Below are 20,254 nucleotides of genomic sequence, written 5' to 3'. Positions count from 1 at the left end.
CTGGACTCACAGCTGACACACCTCAACCCTCAGGAGGTTGAAATCTAGATTACTGATATTTCTTAAAGCATTTCTGGGTAATTAAGTCAGTAATGTTCAACAGATATGACTGGTTGCCACTTTTGCGGCTTTAAACTTCTCTGATAGCACTCAAAATGTGCCAAAATTCACCTTTAAATTTATGATTTCAACTCAGTTTTGAAAAGTTGAAAAGTCTGGTATGTTTTTATTGTTTTCAGTATGCAAACAGAGGTTAGTGTAGTTTATTTGCGTCAGGTTACAAGATTTCTGGGTAATAAAGTCCAACACTTATTTCTTGCTGCCATATGAGGCCACTGATGTGCAGAATTACTCCACTGACAATCCTAAAACACTGATGTTTAGCAGGTGTAATGTTTACCATGTTCACCATCTTAGTTTAGCGTGCTAGCATGCTAAAAATGACTAATTAGCATTTAACACAAAGTACAGCTAAGGCTGATAGGAATGTCATTAGTTTTGAAGGTATTTGGTCATAAACCAAAGTATTGACCTGATGAAAAGTCAGAGGATCAAAGTTATTAACATTCATGCTTAGGGGGGAATGAGTGTACCGGTGGCTAAAAATGATGCTGAGCATGTTGAAGATGAATAAAAGTACATGTTAATCAGTGATGATGTGATTTAGCCCGAGGTACAGAAAATAAGCTTCTGGTTTGGCTTGTTGATTAAGAAAAGTTTAAGAACACGTTTTTTCTCAGTTATTCTCTCTCTCTCTCTCTCTCTCTCTCTCTCTCTCTCTCTCACTCACACTCACACACACACACACACACACACACACACACACACATTCCAATCTCTGGTCCTCCTCCTGCTGTTTTTAATTAATAAAAACACTCTCGTGTCTTGCTGTCAAATCAAAACAGGATTAACCTCGACACAGAAAAGTGTGTGTCTTCTGGTTTTGCGAGTGTGTGTGTGTATATCGTTGGGGGGGATGGGGGGGGGAGACGGGGACGAGTGGGGTGCTGTAACCCAACAAGTGGGCCAAGCCACAATAGCCGAAGCAAAGTGGGCTAAACCTCTTAGCCTGGACACATAATGCACCATTCCTCGAGCTAATGACCAGATTTCATGGGTTCATTTTCGGAGATTTCCTGAGCTAATTACGCACCGACTTCTCCGCTCCGACCGAACCGCTGTGAGGAGGCAGAGCAGAGAAAGACTGAATGAAAACTCTGATGAGAAAATGTACAGGCTAATCCTCCTCGGTGTCGAGGAGCTGAGGCGGGCAAAATGTGGTCAAGATCACCTCTGCATTGGGGAAGAATGAATCTCAGAAGGCGTTTAACAGCAGAGGGCCAATTTACCAGCTGAGCTGAGGGTTGAAAGGTCCTTCCTTACACATTATTTGCAAAACCAACTCCTTTAATAATTCTGCAACCTGCTTTGTTTACATCCATGTTTACTTGCTAGCAGTCTTTTTCTTCACTCCCTTTTCTGGCGCATTGGTGCATTTCTTGCTGAGTATCCACCTGCTAGATCAGCGGGATAGTGTGTGTGTGTGTGTGTGTGTGTGTGTGTGTGTGTGTGTGTGTGTCACACCATTCCTGCCATTAAGTTCAGCCACTAGAACAAATAAAACAGGGACCCACTCACACAGCTAGTGGTGAAAAACTCCCCACAGTACCTTTAATTACTTATCAGTAAACTATATACTGTAATTGTTCTTTTTCCCATTTAAGGTGGAATTAGCTTTTCTCTGTGCAGTTCTTGAGTTAAATATTTCTTCAAGGTCCTCTCACTGACACAACCAAACAGCCCTGAAGGCACATGTTTTTGTCTTGTGTTGGCTTTAATCTCAGGCTTGCTGTTCATTCTCTCCCTCTATTGATCAATCTATCCTCTTATCACCAACTTTACATCCTTATCTGATTACTTTTCAGTTCAGTTCAGTTCAACAGTCCCTTTTGTCACATTCAATTCACTTACAGAAACGGAACATAAGAGCTAAAAGAGACACCAGGATCTAGAAAATGCCCATCACAACCAGGGGAAGCAACGTTCGGGTTTTGATAATCTCGCGGTAACAGAGCGGATAAACATGGTCTGATTGGAGGACACGGGTCAGTCACCGCGAGGAATGTGGGGAACAGGTGGGAGAGAGAAAGACAGAGAGAGGGAGAGAGAGACAGAGGGAGAGAAGGCAATAGAAAGCAACCCTCTGAGCCATGTTATCGCCCAGAGGGTTGCTTTAATGGTTAACTCATGAAACCGCAATAATCCTTTGAGTGTTAACTAGTGATACCTGGAAGCTTAATTGTCAAACACACAATGGGCCCCACTGTTGGTTGGTCTTTACAAGCTCATCATCCTATTAAAAAGTCATCTATTAAACAAATGTAACGCATGACGTGGAAACTTCAAACGTAAATTGAAATGTTGCCTGTCCTTATATAAGTGGCCTGTGTTAAAGCGTTTGCCAAGTCCTACAAAGGAAGCAGTGCATGAAATAATGACTTGGCAGAGCGGTTTGGGAGATTCATGCACACTGCTGACCTCCTCTGTTCAGCTTTCTACTCTGAATGCAGTCAAGTGTGTAGACTGGCATCTGCATGAGGTAGAAGAGAAGAGAGTTGCTGTTTAGTGATAAAAAAAACTCTTAGAAATGAGCTGAAGTGCTTCTATGGCAAATATTAGAAGGATACTATAAATGTAAATCTGACACGATGAAGTCTTTATAGCAGCCTGATATTGAAATATTGTATCCATAAAAGCACTAAAACATGATAAGGACATTATAGGCTCATTACAAATCCCTATAAATATTAAAGGAAAACAAACCTTAGTGTTAATTTATACTGCTGGATAGCTATAGAGGCACAGTATATCACACTTTGAATCTATATGAATGCACTAAGATTAGTATAAGAGCACTATAAAAAGATAAAAATGTGATGAAGAGCACCAAAGTCACACTAAATGTGTATTATAACAACTTTTAAAGGGATCAATTTGCAATTAAACATGACAAAATCATTAATGTGCATCCCAAACACACTTTAAAGCCCTCACTGTAATATTATACATACAATATTGCATTATAAAAACGCTACAAGAGAAACAAAATGCAAAATAGTGTCATTATAAAAATACTGTAGCACTTTATTAGAGCCTATAACTGCATTATGGGAGATGAAGCTTAGGTTACGCATGATTTATAGGATATTATAACTATACTAGGTAGATTACAGTCACTGACACACAACAGTAATCAGTTTTGTCCTGCTCACCTGGATGGTCTGGCTCGGGTCTCCGGATACCGGGCCTCCGACCAGTTTGCAGTACAGGTCCTGCACGGTCCTGCCGGTGTCGTCCTCCCCGCAGGTCGCCGTGGCGGTGATCTTAGTGCCCTCGGCCAGGTTGAAGTAAGGCGGGTGCAGGCTGTACCCGTTAACCCCGTTGGTCGGCAGCTCCTGAGCCGACGCGAAGTGGCAGCGGGTCACAACCAGCGACCAGAGCAGCAGCGCGACCCGCGTCTGGGTGCGCTGAGCCGGGGAGAGCGCAGCAACAAGCGGCGCCCGTCCGCTCGCCATCCTCTCTCCACCTGTCTCCCCCACTTCGATCCGGTCCGAGAGAAAAAGTTAGAGGGATAAATAAATCAGAGGTGTAAGGAGAGATGAGACGTTAACTTCTATGGGAAATATGCATCTGGAGGGAAATGTGATGCAAACTATAAAAGAAAGAGAGGAAAGCGGAGGTAGTTTGTAGCCTTGGAGAGCGGTGCGTCGAGGTTTCTGTCCTCTCTCTCTCCCACTCTGTGTTGCACCAGACACCTATTCCAACTCTATCTGTTACCCTCCTCCCTCTTTCTCTCTGTTATCCTGTCCCCAGTGGTTGGAGGAGGGCACAGCCACTAACAAATGCCAACAAAACACTATAAATCCTTCTCTTCTCAATGTTTTAATGTTTCCCTTCTCAAAAAATGTCTGTTGTTGTTTGAGCCTCACTGTGCAGAGTTTGACACTAGAGAACGGAAGTAGGAGAAATCTCGCGTCCAGCACTTATTTTGAAATGATCAATATTTCCAAGTTCATAGATTCAGGATATTTCAATAAAGGAGAAAGAGACAATGTGATTTTTTTTGTTTCTTTCTTTAATCTCACATTCATTTCCTGCGGTGAACCTACCGAGCAGCAAAACAACAAATGGGAAATGAAACCACACACACACACACACACACACACACACACACACACACACACACACACACACACACACACACACACACACACAGAAACAGGCATCATGACTCTAGAGTCTCTTAAACACACAAACAAATAAAAACACACAGACAGGTGCTGAACACACACACACAGACGGCCACACACTCAGACTATTTCCAAGAATACACAGGAAAAGAGATTTTGAAGGGTTTGAAGCTGAAATATGCAGCGATCAGAGGTACCAGAAACTTTGATTTATAACTTCTTATTACTTTTTTGTACTTTTCTTGCTTTTACACTTTGAAGATCCAGAATATAAAACTGTTATTTCACAGCGTTTAAGCATTTTAAAAACAAATATAAAGCGAACAAATGGGTTGGATGTGTTTGAGAAGTGAACATCTATGTCTGCTTTAATTAGATCCATGTAATTAACTAAATTCATTGTAGTCTGACGTGCAACTTCAGACACACATTGTTTGGTTTGACATCTATTTTGATGATAATGACCTCAATAACAATAAATATTGTGCATCAAAGTTAATTTTTTTTACCTTGAGAATAGAAGTTTGACAAAGTAGTCTTACCTAAAGTTGCTTTTTCTGGAGCTTTCAACCACATCTCGCAGACCTAAGTATCAAAATGTGTTGTACATCAGACCAGCTGTTAGTAACTCACCAAAGTTAAATACTTAGGTCACATGATGACAACCGGATCAACTCCATGACAACTGAGAAAACTCTTGAAAGCTCTGCAAAAAGCTAGTAAGAGGACCTTGAGTTAAGATTATTTTGTCGAGTAAATATGAGTGATTTAGCCTGTTTATTTCTATCAGCTGGGGGGTAAAACCTGCATGTACAATTACACTTACAATACTTTTACAGTTTGAGGTTTGGATCACCACGACGACACAGTAAAAGTTTGTTTAAGAGATTACGTCCCTCCGTGTGTGTGAATGTGTGAGACTGTGTGTGTTTGTCTGCTTAACCCCCAGGAGATGGCGAGCAGCCTGTCATTCTTCTTCTTTGCTTATAAATCCGTTCTCCTCTCACTGTCTGTCCCTCTGTAATCTTGTCTCTCTCCCTGGGAGCTGTCAGACTGTCCCGTATAGACTTTTGTCCTCCTGCTGCTGCTGCTGCTGCTGTCAGTCAGCGTTTAGCTCAATGTAAGTGTGTATGTGTGTGAGAGAGAGAGACAGACAGACCGAGAGAGAGAGAGACAGTGTGTCCACTCAGTATTCCTTCTTGACACTTGCTCTCTTAAACCCCTAAACAGTTCCTGTCACCCTCTTCCGCTGAGAAACAGACACCAGAATAATCGTCTTTAACTCAACAGTCTTCAGTTTGAATCCCTTCGAGAGTTGCTGTCGTCCTCCTGAATAAGTCTTCTTTCTCTTTTTCTACAATATATCTGTCTCTTTCAGCGTAAGAAATGTGTGAGGGAGGCTGCGGCTGAACAAGAGTAAAGTACTCGGTCGACTCATCACTCAAGCAACGCTCAAGAGCGTTTTTTTTTACGTTGCACTTCTTTCTTGTTTGGTGGATGTTTCCTCATCAAGGATGGATTAAAGGGTGTAGAGGCTCCCAGGCTGTTCGGTGACCATGAGCAGCCAAACGAAGACTTTACCACAGGCCTCCATGTTTTTCCTCCACGGTAGCTCAAGTGCACCAAGATCAGTAATGAGGCATTTTCCACTTTTCACTCACTGACATCTTAACTGAAACAAACACAATGCAACAAGTTCAGGCGCATTTTCTGGGGGTTGTTGAAAATTTCATCACAAGAAACTTCTACCTGAGAAATTTAAAGGATGACGCATTTCTTAAAGTCTCCCTCCACTCACTCAAAAATGTGTTTTGCTTATTGTTACTTCAGCTAGATGTTTGAGCTTCGCTGTGCAGAGTTTGACACTGGAAGGTTGTTTTCACATTCATCTGCTGTGAAGGAGGAAAGTTTCTCTGTTCTCACCTTAAATCTGAGTTTAGGACGTGAACCTACGAGCATGATTTATGACATCACAACTAGTTTGGGGCCAATCGTGGTCCAGTATACAACTTACACAGGTGTGATGTGGAAACGTGAAGCCTCCAGTGCACAAACACTGAGAACGGACTTCACAGTGAAGTAGGAGACATCTTGTGTCCAGCAGGTAAACTTTTAAAATGAACAATATTTGCATAATCGTACATTATGGATTTTTTAACGAAGGAGAAGGTGTAAAGGCAAAGAAAGACCAAAGGATTGTCTTATCATTTTAATGTGCAGAGATGTGATAACAATATCAGAAACACATTCCCATTCAAAGCAGAGTATTTTTTTATAACAAAAAAGTCTTAAAACATGTCTGGAGGGGATCTTTAACAAACAGAATGTATAAACATGCATAACTTGTGTAAGAGCGTGTAATATTAAACAAGAACAAAGTGTATATGGAACTGAATGAAAAAGAGAAGATTATTTAAAGGACCAGTGTGTAGGATTTAGTGGCATCTAGTGGTGAGGTTGCAGATTGCAACCAAATGAATACCCCTCCCCTCCCCCACTCTCCTTCTAAGCGTGTAGGAGAACCAGCGGTGGCCACAAAACTCGCAAAAAATGCAAAAGGTCCTCTCTAGAGCCAGTGATTGGTTTGTCCATTCTGGGCTACTGTAGAAACATGGCGGACTATGTGGAAGAGGACTCGCTCCCTATGTAGATATAAAGGGCTCATCCTAAGCTAACGAAAACACAACAATTCTTATTTCAGGTGACTATAGACCAATTAAAACCTACTTGTGAATATTATATTCAATTTCTGCCAACTTTGTTCCACTAGATGCCGCTAAATTTTACACACTGCACCTTTAACATAAGTTAAAATTCAAAGCACCAGAAATCACTTCAGGTGACAAAAACCTTACAGCCTACACAGACTCTGAAACACCTGAGCAGCTGTGTGTGTGTGTGTTTTCTCATGGACTCTGGAGCACCACCATCTAATTAAGCTACAGGAACCACTTTAGAAGATGAAAGAGTTTTTTTTTTCCACCACACAAACACACACCCACACACACACATAGATGACAGCTGAGTTGTCAGGTGAGTTTAAGTAATATTTTCAGGCATTTTTGGTTTCAAAAGGATGTTTCTATCAGAATCAAATCTCCTCACTGAAGAGTCTGCAGGGAAGAAAGAAGAAGACAGAAAGGTAGATATATAACTCAGTCAGTCGGGTAAAATTGATGCCGTGTTTGTGCATCGTCTACACTGTCCAGAGTCCAGAAACCTCACACAGCCACTTCCTCCATCGTCTGTGTAACACATGCTGAACTCTAACCTGTGGACTGATGTCTGTTTCACACACACACACACACACACACACACACACACACACACACACACACTCACACACACACACACAGGGGTCAGTGACCTCCTATAGTTTAAAGGAGTCTCGAGGCAGTGTGTTAATGCAGCAGCGCTTCATTCACTGACACACTAGAACATTCCACAGGCTGTTTGCAGGTGATGAGGTCAAAGTGAAGACACTTCCATGGTTAGCGTGCTCTGCTTCACGAGTGCAACGAATGATAATCTTGATTATCAGTTAATCTGTTGATTGCTTTTTCAATCAATTAGCATTTTCATCTACAATCTATATATTTTCATTGTCATGTAGTTTTTTCATTGTTGTCTAAAGTAGTTGGAAATTATGTTTTGGACCTGCCATTATGGCCCATATTAGTAATAGTTTGCTTTTATAGTCAGTATATAGTTCTGTGCATGTATGTATAATTGTTTTTGGCTGTAAAGTTTATGGGTTTAATGTTAGGAAGGGGCCTTGTGAGGTTTTCAGAGAGACAAATCTGAGGGTGCGTCTGATTACAGGCAGTCAGTTGGTACACCTGTTGTGAATAAGTTGATTGACACTCATTGTTGGTGAAAAGTAAAGAGAACCAAACCAGGAAACTGGAGGACTGTTACACTCTGAAGAAGGCACAGCTGAAACATCTGTGCATTTTCCCCTGTGCTTGTATTGGACAATTTAAATAAAATAAAAAGAAACTAGCTGATTGGTTTGGGTGTGCAAACTCCTTTCTTTGACTTTGGTTACACGCAACCGAGCCTCCCCCACGTCTTTATGTTGAGTGCCATGTTTTATACTATTACGTCTACAAAATGTTAGAAAATAGTTTAAAATGCCTGCGACAATTTGTCAGAGCCCAAATCTTCTAATGTCTTGTTTTGGGTGAAAAACACCTTTCCTATAACCTTTTATATACAAAATAACTGTTAGGTTTAATCAAACAAAAACTGAATATTATAACCTTGATGAAAGCGGGATTTATTGCAGGTTCCTGCTAGGTGTACCTAATAAACTGGCAACTGACTGTAAGTTTTAGGCATCATAGTACTACAGGAAGAGCAATCCTTGCACACCTGTATTCAGACAGGTGATAAGTAAAACCTTGTAATGCATCAAAATGCTGCTTTTTATTACAGTGAGATAATCAATGTACTGCCTTTATCTGCTTTAAGTAACTTGTGAGTGCATGTAAATATGATGTGAGACATGCAGGTGGCCTGCTGACCAGTCAGTGAGAGAAGAGTATAACTTGTTATGACGAGTGAGAGACGAGCAGATGAAAAGAAAAGAGGCTGAGAGAGCAAAGAGGACTCCTGTCATCTTCCAACAGAGAAATTGAGAAGAGGTGAAGAGAAAACCTGGGAAAGAGGAAAAAAAAGGATGAGAAGAGAGACGAACAAATGGAGAGGAGGAAAGAGGACTTCACCTCACTAATCCCGTCTTTCTCTCTGAACTCTATAACTAATCTACTTCCTGGTTACCAAGGAGACCAAAGGAGAAGTGAGGGATAGGCCACTTGTTGTCGTGGTAACTGCTAACTGCTCCATCAATTGAACCCACTTACCCCCTGCTGGTCTCTCTCTACACACACACACACACACACACACACACACACACACACACAAATGAAGAGGTTGGAATTTGTCCGAAAAGAAAGAAAGAAAGAAAGAGGAAGGGAGGAAATATAGTAAGTGAGAATTGCAGCCTCAAGGACACAACTGCTGCCATCTCATCTGCAGCTTTCAGTATCCTATGATGCACTGTCCAAACCTTTTTGTGCTCAACAGAAGGAAGCAGCTCAATTGGCCAAAAGTTAAAGCCGCGAGCAGCAACGAGTGGGTTTGAAGTTTGACAAAGCCGAGCAAAGTCACTTCAGCTGGTTTAATTCAGTTTAAACCATCCAATATTATACAGGAAATGATGGACAAAGAACTGTCTTCAGTTAAATGATAATAAGATCAAAGTGGTCTTATTTGGTCCCTCCAACTCCATCAGGGGAATAACTAATCACTTAGAGCCCCTGGCGCCCAACCTTCATGCCCATGCCAGAAATCTTAGTGTCATTTTCAATCCAGCTTTAAAATTTGACAAACAAATAACACAAATAACATATTGCTAAACTTAAACCTAATTTAATGACCCGAAGATGGTCACAAATGCCTTAATTTCCTCTCGGCTGGATTACTACAATGCTCTTTATTTAGGAATTAGCCAGTCATCCTTGTCTTGCTTGCAGCTGGTGCAGAATGCTGCTGCTAGACTAACTGTTACCAGGAAGAGAGACAGCACCACACCTGTACTGGTGTACCTACATTGGCTACTGGTCAAGTATAAGACTTTAAGGTTTAAGGTTCTATTATTTGTTTTTAAAGCTTTACACAGCCAGTACATCTCTGAGCTCCTCTGCCCCCTTTCCAACTCCAGAACTCCTCAGACCAGCTGCTCCTGGATGTCCGTCGATCGAGGCTAAGGTGTAGGGGCAATCATGCGTTTGCAGTAGCCACCACAAAGCTTTGGAACATTTTACCATTTTCAATTAAGTGTTCCCCCTCTGTAGACACTTTTAAGGCCAAACTTAAGACCCACATGTTCTCTCAGGCCTTTGAATGTCCTTAAGGTTTTATATTTCTCTTCTGTTTTTTTCTCCAATTGTTCCCTTCCTTATTTATTTGTGTATGCTTAAGGGGATAGTATTGTGGTGTTATCTCTACTGCTTTTTTGCTGTTACCATGTTATGTTATTTTATTTTATTATTTTAATGTTTTTTTTATTTGTAACTGATTTGATTTGAAACTTTGAAACTATACTCTTTGGACCACTGCATGCACTTACCTCCAGGAACTAGCTTGCATCCCTGTGTGATGCTGGGAACAGGAGTGTGAAATTAATCATTAACTTTTTCTTTCTTTTTTGATGAAGAGGTAAAAATATCTCATATCATAAGACTTACACCTCATCGAGAGATATTTGGATTTCTTTATTCAGCAGATCAGTTAGAAATAATGCAGAGAGGAACAGTACAAGCAGAAACAGCCACAGAAATGCCATAATATTAGCGGAGCAGTGAACTCCAATGAGAGCAGCTGACCATATAAATAAATCTGTCACGAGCTGACATCTGCTTGGTTTGAAAGCAGAAAAAACTATTGGGAACCGAGTGTTCAGAGCAGTCCGAAGCTGGTTTTTTTGCTCACTTCTACATACGTTTACCTCATTATTTGAAACTTTGGCCACGTTTTGTATCAACATTTGTCATTGTAACATCAGATATATGACAGAAAATAAGGAAAAGCATAATAGGTCCCCTTTAATGTTGAATAAAAAAATATTAGGAGCATAGTCCTGGGTTTTCCAAGCATATTTGCTAGCATACTCTTTGGACCACTGTTGTCTCATCACTGGCAGCATGCAACTGCTTCCAGGAATTAGTTTGCATCACTCTTGATGGATGTGACATGCCCCAAAAGCTACAGGCTTTTGCTAGCTTTAAATTGTCATAATCTGAATGTGAACCTCACCCTTTAGTGAAAACCAGATGCTTCTATCTAAATCCATCTTGATACCTGCCTTCAGTCAAAACTTAACTTAATGCTCTTATCGTCAGATATCACACACAACACACACACATGATGCCTGCATACAGTTCATATTTCGCTCTCTTGGAGCCATAACTTCATATAGAGATGATAAATGTATTGAGTAAATACTGTTTGTGTCTATTCCCAGCATTCCTCGGATGCTCCACCTTCATTTCTGGATCTAGATAGGACTTTGAGATGGACACACACACACACACACATATGCACACACACAGAGTGCTGAGGGCGGATATGTTTGAAGTGCTGTGGGCCGGGGAGGGGATGTTTTGGGTTGACAGCGGACTAAATAGTGTGTGTGTGAAGCAGGTACCTACATGCCCTTCTCTTTGTCTCCTCAACAAAACACTTGAAACCACACACACTCCTGGTGGGCCCTCTCCTCTCCCCGTCTCTCTTTTGTTACTTATATGAGTTCTGCTTTTACTTCCCTAAAAAAGGATTCAGAGCCTGAGGAACCCGAACCAACCCAACACTTTACACATCACACTCCAGACCACAACATCTAGAGACCCTCTGACCTTTTTTGCCCCGCTTTTTCCAGGTCAACATGGTTGCTTTTACACCAAAAATATCAAAATCGAACAGACAGATTGCCATGAGGTTTCATAAAAACATTCATACATGTTCAGTTTCTATTGCCACCCTCAGGACAGTAAACTTTACAAGCATGATAGTTTTATAATCTCACCATGAAATTTACTGACCTGTGGATTTCAATGATCATGTGACCTTTTTCTTGCTCCACCCTCAGGACAAACTTCACAGTTTTAGTCCCAATAAAAATCTTTGTTTTTTTGTTCTGTCATTTTTCTTCAACACTTTCCTGTAGTGTTTCTGTTTTCAGTGTATTATCTTTGTTATGACCGAATCTGTGTTGTTGTGAAGCATTACGTCCTTTACATAATTTAAGTTAGGGCAGCATCTAACCATTATTTTATCACTGATTACCCGTTCACTGATTTTTACTGATTTTTGCTCATTTTGTCCAACGATCAGCCCAATATTTGAAAGATTTTCAATACGTAGATACATACATGTCTTGTAATTTGTCTAAATAAATACCTGATCAATGATTTAAACGCTCAACTGACTTAGATTTGTTAACTGTCTATCAATGGGCCAATCAGGTTAAGCGTATATTTATTTCAGCCCTAATTTCAGCTGCCTCTTTAGCACTTGCATGTTAACAACTTCTGTTTTGAGAAAAGCAATAAACAATCTTATTAGTGATATTATGTTTGCTTCAATTACCCAATGTAACTTAACAACAAAGAAATGAGCAACTGCAGAATAATAGATGTATAGTACTATTGATAATAAATGTTTTGTGCAGCTGGGTTGTGCAGATTTTTAGTATAGAAATAAGGATGAATTCTACTTTAAACTGCAGTCTCCTCCCTTTCTTTGAGCCATTCACTCTCTCTCCATCCAGTCAAGCTTTCTTTCCATCTCTCTCTCTCTCCTGTGTCTCTTTCACCTCCTCTCCCTTCACGGATCCCACCCACTTTGAAGTCTGCTGGCGTCTAAAAGAGGACAAAGAAACACAAAGAGATGAGCCCGGCGGCCTCTGAAGACAGACAAAAGGATGAGCGAGAGAGCGATGGAAAGATAGAGAGGAAGCATGACAAAAGAGAGAGAGAGAGAGAGAGAAAGAGGAAAAGAGCAGGTTGAGGAGAGGGAATGAAGCATGGTAAAAAAGTAAAAAAGTGAGGTGTAGACAGCAGGATGTAGATTCTGTGAGCTGGACAAAAAAATGTGGGATCAAAAAAACTTTCAGTGTTTTTACTTTGTCCGTTACTAATATTACTAAGTTGGGAGTTCACCTGTTCAATAAAATATAGTCTGCTAAATAGAGTCTGAGTTTTGCTCAAGTAGACATCTAGTGGCCTTTAAAGGAACTGCAGCTGGAAGTGCTCATGTACTTGTTTCAACATTCAGGCCTGATTGCCACTGCTGCTACCAACTACACTTCCTGTGCAGCAGGAAAGAGCCAAAGAGACCTTTCTGATAGAGAACATATATATATCAGCACAAATGCAATCAAAATCTCTATATAGAATATTTAGTATTAAACAGATGTTGTGCTATAAAACCATATTAGCTCTCTGTCTCTCGTCTCGGGGCAGAAACAGGGTGTTCTTTGTCCTCTGTGTGTCAGAGGTATGCAGGGGGCCAGGTGAGGGGGTTCAGGGGGAGCGTGAGGGGTTTCCATCCCTTCATGTTAAGATCATTGTTTGGCGAGCTGTGACTCGCCGGGCGCTCCCTGCCACAGGCTCAGAAACACCACGCATGTTTAGCATTTCATTCAGATTAAGAGTTTGGCTCCACAAGGAGATGCAATCTGTGTGTGTGTGCTTTACACAGGTAGTGATCCACTTACTTTCTCTTCATCAACAGGTCAGAATATCCACTTGACCGATACTTAGAGCTGCAAATAATTAGTGACTTAATCGATAAGTCAATCAACAGAAAATTAATCGACAACAATTTTGATAATCAAATAATCCTTTTATTTTTTTAATAAAAAATGCCAAAACATTTAGCTCCTCAAAAATGATGATTTAATGCTTTTCTTTGTCATTATAGTCATTATAGTAAGCTGAATATCTTTGGGTTTTGAACCGTTGGTCGGACAAAATAAAACATTGAAAGACGTGACCTTTGACCCTGGGAAATTGTAACGGGCGCTTTTCACTATTTTATAGACAAAGCTATTAAATAACAAAATAATTGGCAGATTCATTTATAATGAAAATAATCATTAGTTGCATCCCTTCAAAAGGAAATATGGTAATTGTACACATGGTGATGTGATGTTATATTTCCTAGTAATATGCGTTTGCTAACACAAAAGCTAACATGCTAATATCCTAGCTGCACATACATTATCATACTATAACATGCTAAATTCTACACGATGCTGTTAAAGCAAATACCTGCATGTTAATATGCTAACTTGTTATAATACAATGGGAAATGAAGTTTGTATTTAATGATCTTTGTATACATAAAATGTTACTATATAAATGGATATATTCAAGACTATGCTATATACACAATATACAAAAGTAACAAAGTTGTTTCTCTTTTTTTTTGTTTGTCGTCATCTTTTACGTCCGTTTTTAAGTCTGCATCTTTAAAGCCTTAAGAAATCCTCTTTCTCTGAGTGTCTTTGCACACTGGAAGCCACATGGGAGACAAGATGGGTTTGCATCTGAGTGAGTTTCTCTCACAGCAGACAGGTTTGTAATTTGCCCATGGATGGGAAGTGATGCAATTAAAAGGCTTTAACAGCAGAGCACCTGCACTGGAGTCTGTCATTCCACCTGAGGGAGACTGCCGAGGAGGGGAGAGATACCTATAGCATTAGTGTTGCTACTATGACCTAAAAAAAGTTAAATCATAATCTGCACCATGCTTTAGAATTGCAAATTGCTTCACTGCGTCTCCTCATTCCAGTAGTTTGTTTTTGCTGAGCTTTATTTTATAAAACTGCATGATCAGACACACGTGGTGATTAGTGACACACCTGATTTCTTTCATTAAACAATAATTCCGCATCATCGTTTTTATTGGCTGCAGGATATGTGAAGTCGACAGGGCAAGAGCGCTTTGCAACGTTTGCCCTCAGAGTGGTCACCTCTGTGGAAGCAAATATTCACATAGGCCTTCTGGGAAAAAGAGAGGGAGAGAGAGAGGGGAGAGAGGAGGTGAGAGAGACGATGATGACATCCTTCTCATCTACTTGGCTACTCACCTGAAGGAGGAAAAAAGGGAGAATGTGTGGGAACAAAGCAGTAAAGCAACAGTTGATGACAGCTATTTCTGAGCCTGCGCGAGGTTAAAGACGCCCTGAAACCGCTCTCACACACCACTGGTCCCGTCAGCTCCACACTGTGGTTAGCCTAATGACCACTGTAACCTCCCCATGCCTTCACCTTGCCCTGTTATTCCCACTTTGACCTCTATTTCATCTGCTTGCTCATTCTTTAACCAGCCAGATGGTGCAGACAGTAAGTAACATGTAAACCACCCTGCTCCAAGATCTTCAAGTAAAAATCTACTTGAAGAAATAGTCCAACATCAGTATTGTTGTAATGAAGCTTCCAGCCTTTAGTGAGGGCTCTGAGCTCAGATGAAGAAATTTGACCTGATTTAATAGACGTGATCTTGTGAATCCAGCTGCCTTGCAAGGTAAAAAAGAAATTAGCCCCATCTTAGATTTTGCATGTATGTTGTATTCACTTTTATGGAAATAGATTAAAACTTTTTCTCTCCTGATAGATCACTGAAAGGGTCGCCTTTAACATTTGTCAAACTTTATGAGAAGTGAATGCCAGAAATGGGTGGGTTCACTCTGACAGCAATATAGGACAGCACAGTCATAGATCAGGATCCATCCTCTGTTGCTCCTCCTGAGGGTTCTTCCATTTTTCACCCCACCATCCCCAAATTCAAGATGTTGTATTGCTGTACAGATTATAAAGCCCCCTGAGGCAAATGATTGTATTAATGATATTGGGCTATACTAACAGATTATCAATAGCATCCAAATGATATAATAACTTAAATAGGCCTATATATAACAGACTCAATTAAATTCTGACAAACAAGGTCTAATACATTTAAGCAAGATGATCACATAATCACACATATTGTGCAGCATGTTTAGAAACAAAGCTACAGCAAGACATCTGGTAATTAATTAAGCCAGAGTTTGTGAAGATAAACTCTCCCTCATGGCAGCAAGGTGTTGAATAATCATGTCATACAACAGAGTTCAATTGCAGTTTTGTGTTTCCAATCAGCAAATTGGAAACACAATCACAGTGAAAATCAAGTCAGCTTTTTGCCAACTTTACCCCAAACTTTTCAAATCAGTCTGTTATTAAACTTCACTCAAACTGAAACCATAAGGAAATGAATGGAAACAAATGGCTGCCTGGAATAGTAGGAAAATACATCCAAAAATATAAAACCTAACTGGTTGGTAAAAACGTAAAGTATTTGTAGCTAACGGCTAGACTTTGCCTTTATATTTCGTTTGTTGTCCTACATCACTCAACTGCTAACTAGTCAAACTAGCTAAATGCCACATATAAATAAATAAAATAAAAAAATAAGCGACCTCTCCCAGGTGCTTCATTTGAATGCCAACACTTTATGGTTTTGCAGTAAAAAAACAGAAGATACAGCCTGTTTTCAAAACCATTCAGTATCCTAGCTGCGTAAATATAAATGGCTGAAACTATTTTAATCAAAGGACGTCAACTTCACCTGTTTTCCCTCACGCAGAATTTACAGCGCGGGTGCAATACCCGCTTCCACCACATACACACTGGCCTTTACATTGCGTTGTATTCGAGGGGGGCGCTGTTTCACACATTTGAGGACCGCGCTGCGAGAATTGTAACCGTCATGTGCGTAAAATAATCAAAGAAACGTTTGAATATTTTCATTAAGATTAAGATTATAGGTTGAAGAACAAAATTAAGAGGGTAAAAGAGGAAATAAAGGAAAATTCAAGAGAAAGCCAATCATTAAAAAAGTATTTAGGGGCGAAAAGCATTTATATGCGTTTCATCAGCTCTCATTTTTAAAGGCATCATTCAAGTAAATAATGGAAAATCGGGAGTGATGTGCCGTTATATAATTACAGTATCAAGATGACTGAAACATGTAAGAGATAGCATCAGATGCAGACGTTTCCTCTTGTATTTTTCTTGAGGTTTTTCTTTTTTCCATCCAATTAAAGTACAAAAAACTGTGAAAACATTTACAGTTCTGACACTGTGAGCTGAAGGTGAATTTTCTTTGCTGCCTGCAATACTACAGGAGTTTGAACAGGTTTTTCTAGTTTTAAAATAAGCCCATTTCTTGTCACATGCTGCCCTCTGCTGGTCAAAATAACTAACAGTGACAGGGATGGAGCGCTGCCTCAAAGGGAAAAATACTGTATATTTTAAAATACTAGAAAATCTGTTAGTTCATTCAGGTTATACTCCCAAATGTAAACATTACCTCAGATCTAAACAGCTATTTTAAATGATTTAGAGGACTACTCAAACTGTCAGAATGTGAAAAGGCCACATTTCACTCACATTATTAGAGCTGCAACGATTAGTCGATAAATCAATAAGTTGATCAAAAGAAACTACTTTTTGATAATCTATTTATTGTTTCATTTTTCAAGCAAAAATGCCAAATTTTCTTCGGTTCCAGTTTCTTAAATTTTTTATTTTTCTTTGTAATATATGACAGTAAATTGAGAATCCTACAGTTTTGTACTGACACAAAAAACAAGAAAAAATTGTTGGTACCATTGTGGGCTCTGAGAAATTGTAAATGCTATTATTTTTTCAAACAATTTCTTAGCATTTCATTCACTAAACTACTGAGAAAATCTGCAGGTTAATCAATGAAAATAAGTTATAGCCCAACACACATTCACTGAGCTGGTTTATTTCAGCAGATTACCACTAAATATCATGTCATGCACATTCTATTCATCGTTTTGTGTCTGCAAGATCCTGGACTTTCTACTAATTGGATCAATTAAACCATATTCAGTACAGCATTACACTAATAACTGTAAAACTGTAATAACTGTAAAAAATCATTGTCGTGCAGAGTGTTAGCATTTAACTTTCAGATTACAGTTTGACTGTGAAATTGCTGTTCAGAAGTCTAAAATCTGGACTCTTGACTCACATTTTGGTTTCATGTCATACTGTTTTTCACGTTCATCATGGTGTTAAACTATTTTTGAGTATTTTTTCTCTGAAGAAACCAACTTGTTTTTGCAAAACACACCTTCTTTTCTCCAGCTGATCACTAAACAGTCCATACTGGGATGTTATGTCTTAATCATGTTTACTACTATAATCACATACACTGAACGGTAGTTTACACTCAAACACCACTTTACATCAGCGTTTTACTTGCTGGTAGCAAACTTATTCGTCTGGACAAAGACACATTTTATGACTTAGATAATATGTTATGGCTACACCTGCACTTTATGTAAAAAGACTATTATATGAATGCATTGTTTCAATTTTTACTGTGCATAATGTTTCAAAAACAAGGCTTGAACAAGAGTATCTTTACCATGACGCTAAACATTTTTAGGCCTTTACTACATGTGATCGGTTTAATTTCTTCTCAACTGAATATTTTAACATTTTTTAACCATAAATCATCCAATGTCCAGCCTTTGTTCCAATGACTGAATTCACAGAGTGAGTCCACTGACTCCACAAGCCAGAGAACATTAAAAGTTAAAGCTAAAAAGCTTGGTAAACAATGCGTTACTAATCTGTGTCGTCTCAACTTGCGCTACACGTTTCAGTTACAGCAGTCATGCCAGAAAGTGCAACTGTAAGACAGCCAAGCAAAACTTCTGGCCTGCCAAAAATCTAACTGATTGTCTGACAGCCAGACTGCTGATCCCTCCTGCAATTTATCAGGTGTTACAACGAAATTGTTTTTTAATTTATGCGGGGTGACCTATTTTGGAATCAAAATAGAGCGTTACCGTCTGGCTTTAGTCTTATCAAGGTTGAAAACTTTCCATTGAATTGAAATATTGCCTTGAAGCCTGATATTAAAACTCACATATTTGACTGACAGGCTGACTATGAGAAACCTCTTTATGTTGTGCAGAAGTTATTAAAAAATGACAACAACAATAGTGATGACAGTTGTTTTTTTTTTTCCATTTTATTTAACAAAGTTTCCACAGCTCCAATGTTACACTCAGAAGTTCCTGTAAAAACAAAAAAGAAAGAGAGAACAAGTTGTTAGTTGCCATGTCCAAGTTGTAGATTGATACAGATCTAAACTGATAAACATCCTGCCTGAACAGATACCACAAATGGATTTGCCAAAGAAATAAACTGATGGATGATGATGGAGCACTAATGACTCCATCATTTATTTTTAATGTGAAACCTTTTTTCTAATGTCAACAACACAACTTGCAGCACAGAGATCATCTCCATAACGGGACAAATGATTCATCAGGTGACGAAGCCATCGATCGGCTTTAAATTTGACTTTTTCCCCATTCTGACATGTAGGAAAAGTAAAGGTGTAAATACTAAAATGAATGACGGCTGATTTCCATTTAGCTTTCAGGGTGCTGGTATGGGTGCTTACTGGTTCATTGTCTCACTCATGATTTACTGGGACACTTCAATAGAATGGATCCATTTTTAACGGTGTTGGTAACAACTGTGGCTTCCCTACTATGACAAATCAGAATGTCTGATGGGAAAAAGGTACAAGTTTCTAAAAGGAGTGTGAAACTGTTGAATGTGTTTCTTGCATTGTGTTTACTGACTCCCTCTCCATCTGTGTCAAACAACACGACCTCTGCTTACTGTTTCCCAAAAACCCAAGGTTACATCCTCAAATGTCTTGCTTTGTCCCGACCAACAATCCACAACCCAAAGATACCAGAGAATTTTAGCATTTTTTCTTTAAAATGACTCAAAACAATGAATCGATTATCAAAAACAGTTGGTGATTAATTTTCTTTCTATCGAAACCCAGACAGTAACGAAACTGGTAAAAACAAAACTGGTGATGCAAACTATGACAGACTCATCAGTCTCCCATCACTGTCCCTATTCATGCATCTTTATACATGGAATATTCTCATACACACACACACTGTAACTCTGTTGTAATCATGAAATTCGAGAGCAGGTTCTTACTTTGCAACAATGGTGTCGTTCTTTGCCAGCCTCAGGATGGAGTCATCAGACTCACCCTGTAGGAGGGAAAAAGATGTTCAGATATAAGCGTTTGGAGGAAAACCTCTCAGCAGAGGCACATTTCCAGTAAAGACTTTAGGTCGTTACAACCACCCAACACTCAGGTTAAAGCCTTTTCCCTTGCAGAACAGACAAGATATCCTTCGGATTTAGTCAAATAGAATCTCAAGTCTGTCCTACAATCACATGCAAACTTGTCCTCTACTGTCTCGTTGTTGTTTAAAGGAAGACAAACATCTAGAAAAATTATTCTGCACTAGAATCCAATTACAGGTGAAATTACTAACAATTCTAATTCATGTTGGAATTTATCTAAATTCAATT

General features: G+C 39.5%; 2 protein-coding genes across 4 annotated transcripts in view; both read right to left on the bottom strand.

The window, feature by feature from the left end:
• The window catches only part of lama5 (laminin, alpha 5), a 120,876-nt gene extending 116,943 nt beyond the window's left edge, over window positions 1-3,933 (bottom strand). Inside the window, exon 1 of one of the 2 annotated variants that reach the window (XM_067593339.1) lies at window positions 3,273-3,933. In XM_067593339.1, the coding sequence (XP_067449440.1) occupies window positions 3,273-3,575 (303 nt within the window). In that variant the 5' untranslated portion in view covers window positions 3,576-3,933. The remainder of the gene's footprint in view (window positions 1-3,272) is intronic. The other variant, XM_067593338.1, reaches the window with a different exon arrangement.
• Window positions 3,934-18,847: 14,914 nt separating this feature from the next.
• Window positions 18,848-20,254, bottom strand: part of rps21 (ribosomal protein S21) — a 324,604-nt gene continuing 323,197 nt past the window's right edge. For both annotated transcript variants that reach the window (XM_067593357.1, XM_067593356.1), the window contains exons 5-6: window positions 19,871-19,926; window positions 18,848-18,918 (exon numbers count right to left, since the gene is read on the bottom strand). In XM_067593357.1, coding sequence (XP_067449458.1) covers window positions 18,909-18,918; window positions 19,871-19,926 — 66 coding nt within the window. In that variant the 3' untranslated portion in view covers window positions 18,848-18,908. The remainder of the gene's footprint in view (window positions 18,919-19,870; window positions 19,927-20,254) is intronic.

Source organism: Thunnus thynnus, chromosome 6 (genome assembly GCF_963924715.1).
Source record: "Thunnus thynnus chromosome 6, fThuThy2.1, whole genome shotgun sequence".
NCBI lineage: Eukaryota > Metazoa > Chordata > Actinopteri > Scombriformes > Scombridae > Thunnus > Thunnus thynnus.
Note: the sequence above shows the minus strand (reverse complement) of the source record. Positions and strands in the feature narration are given on the sequence as shown.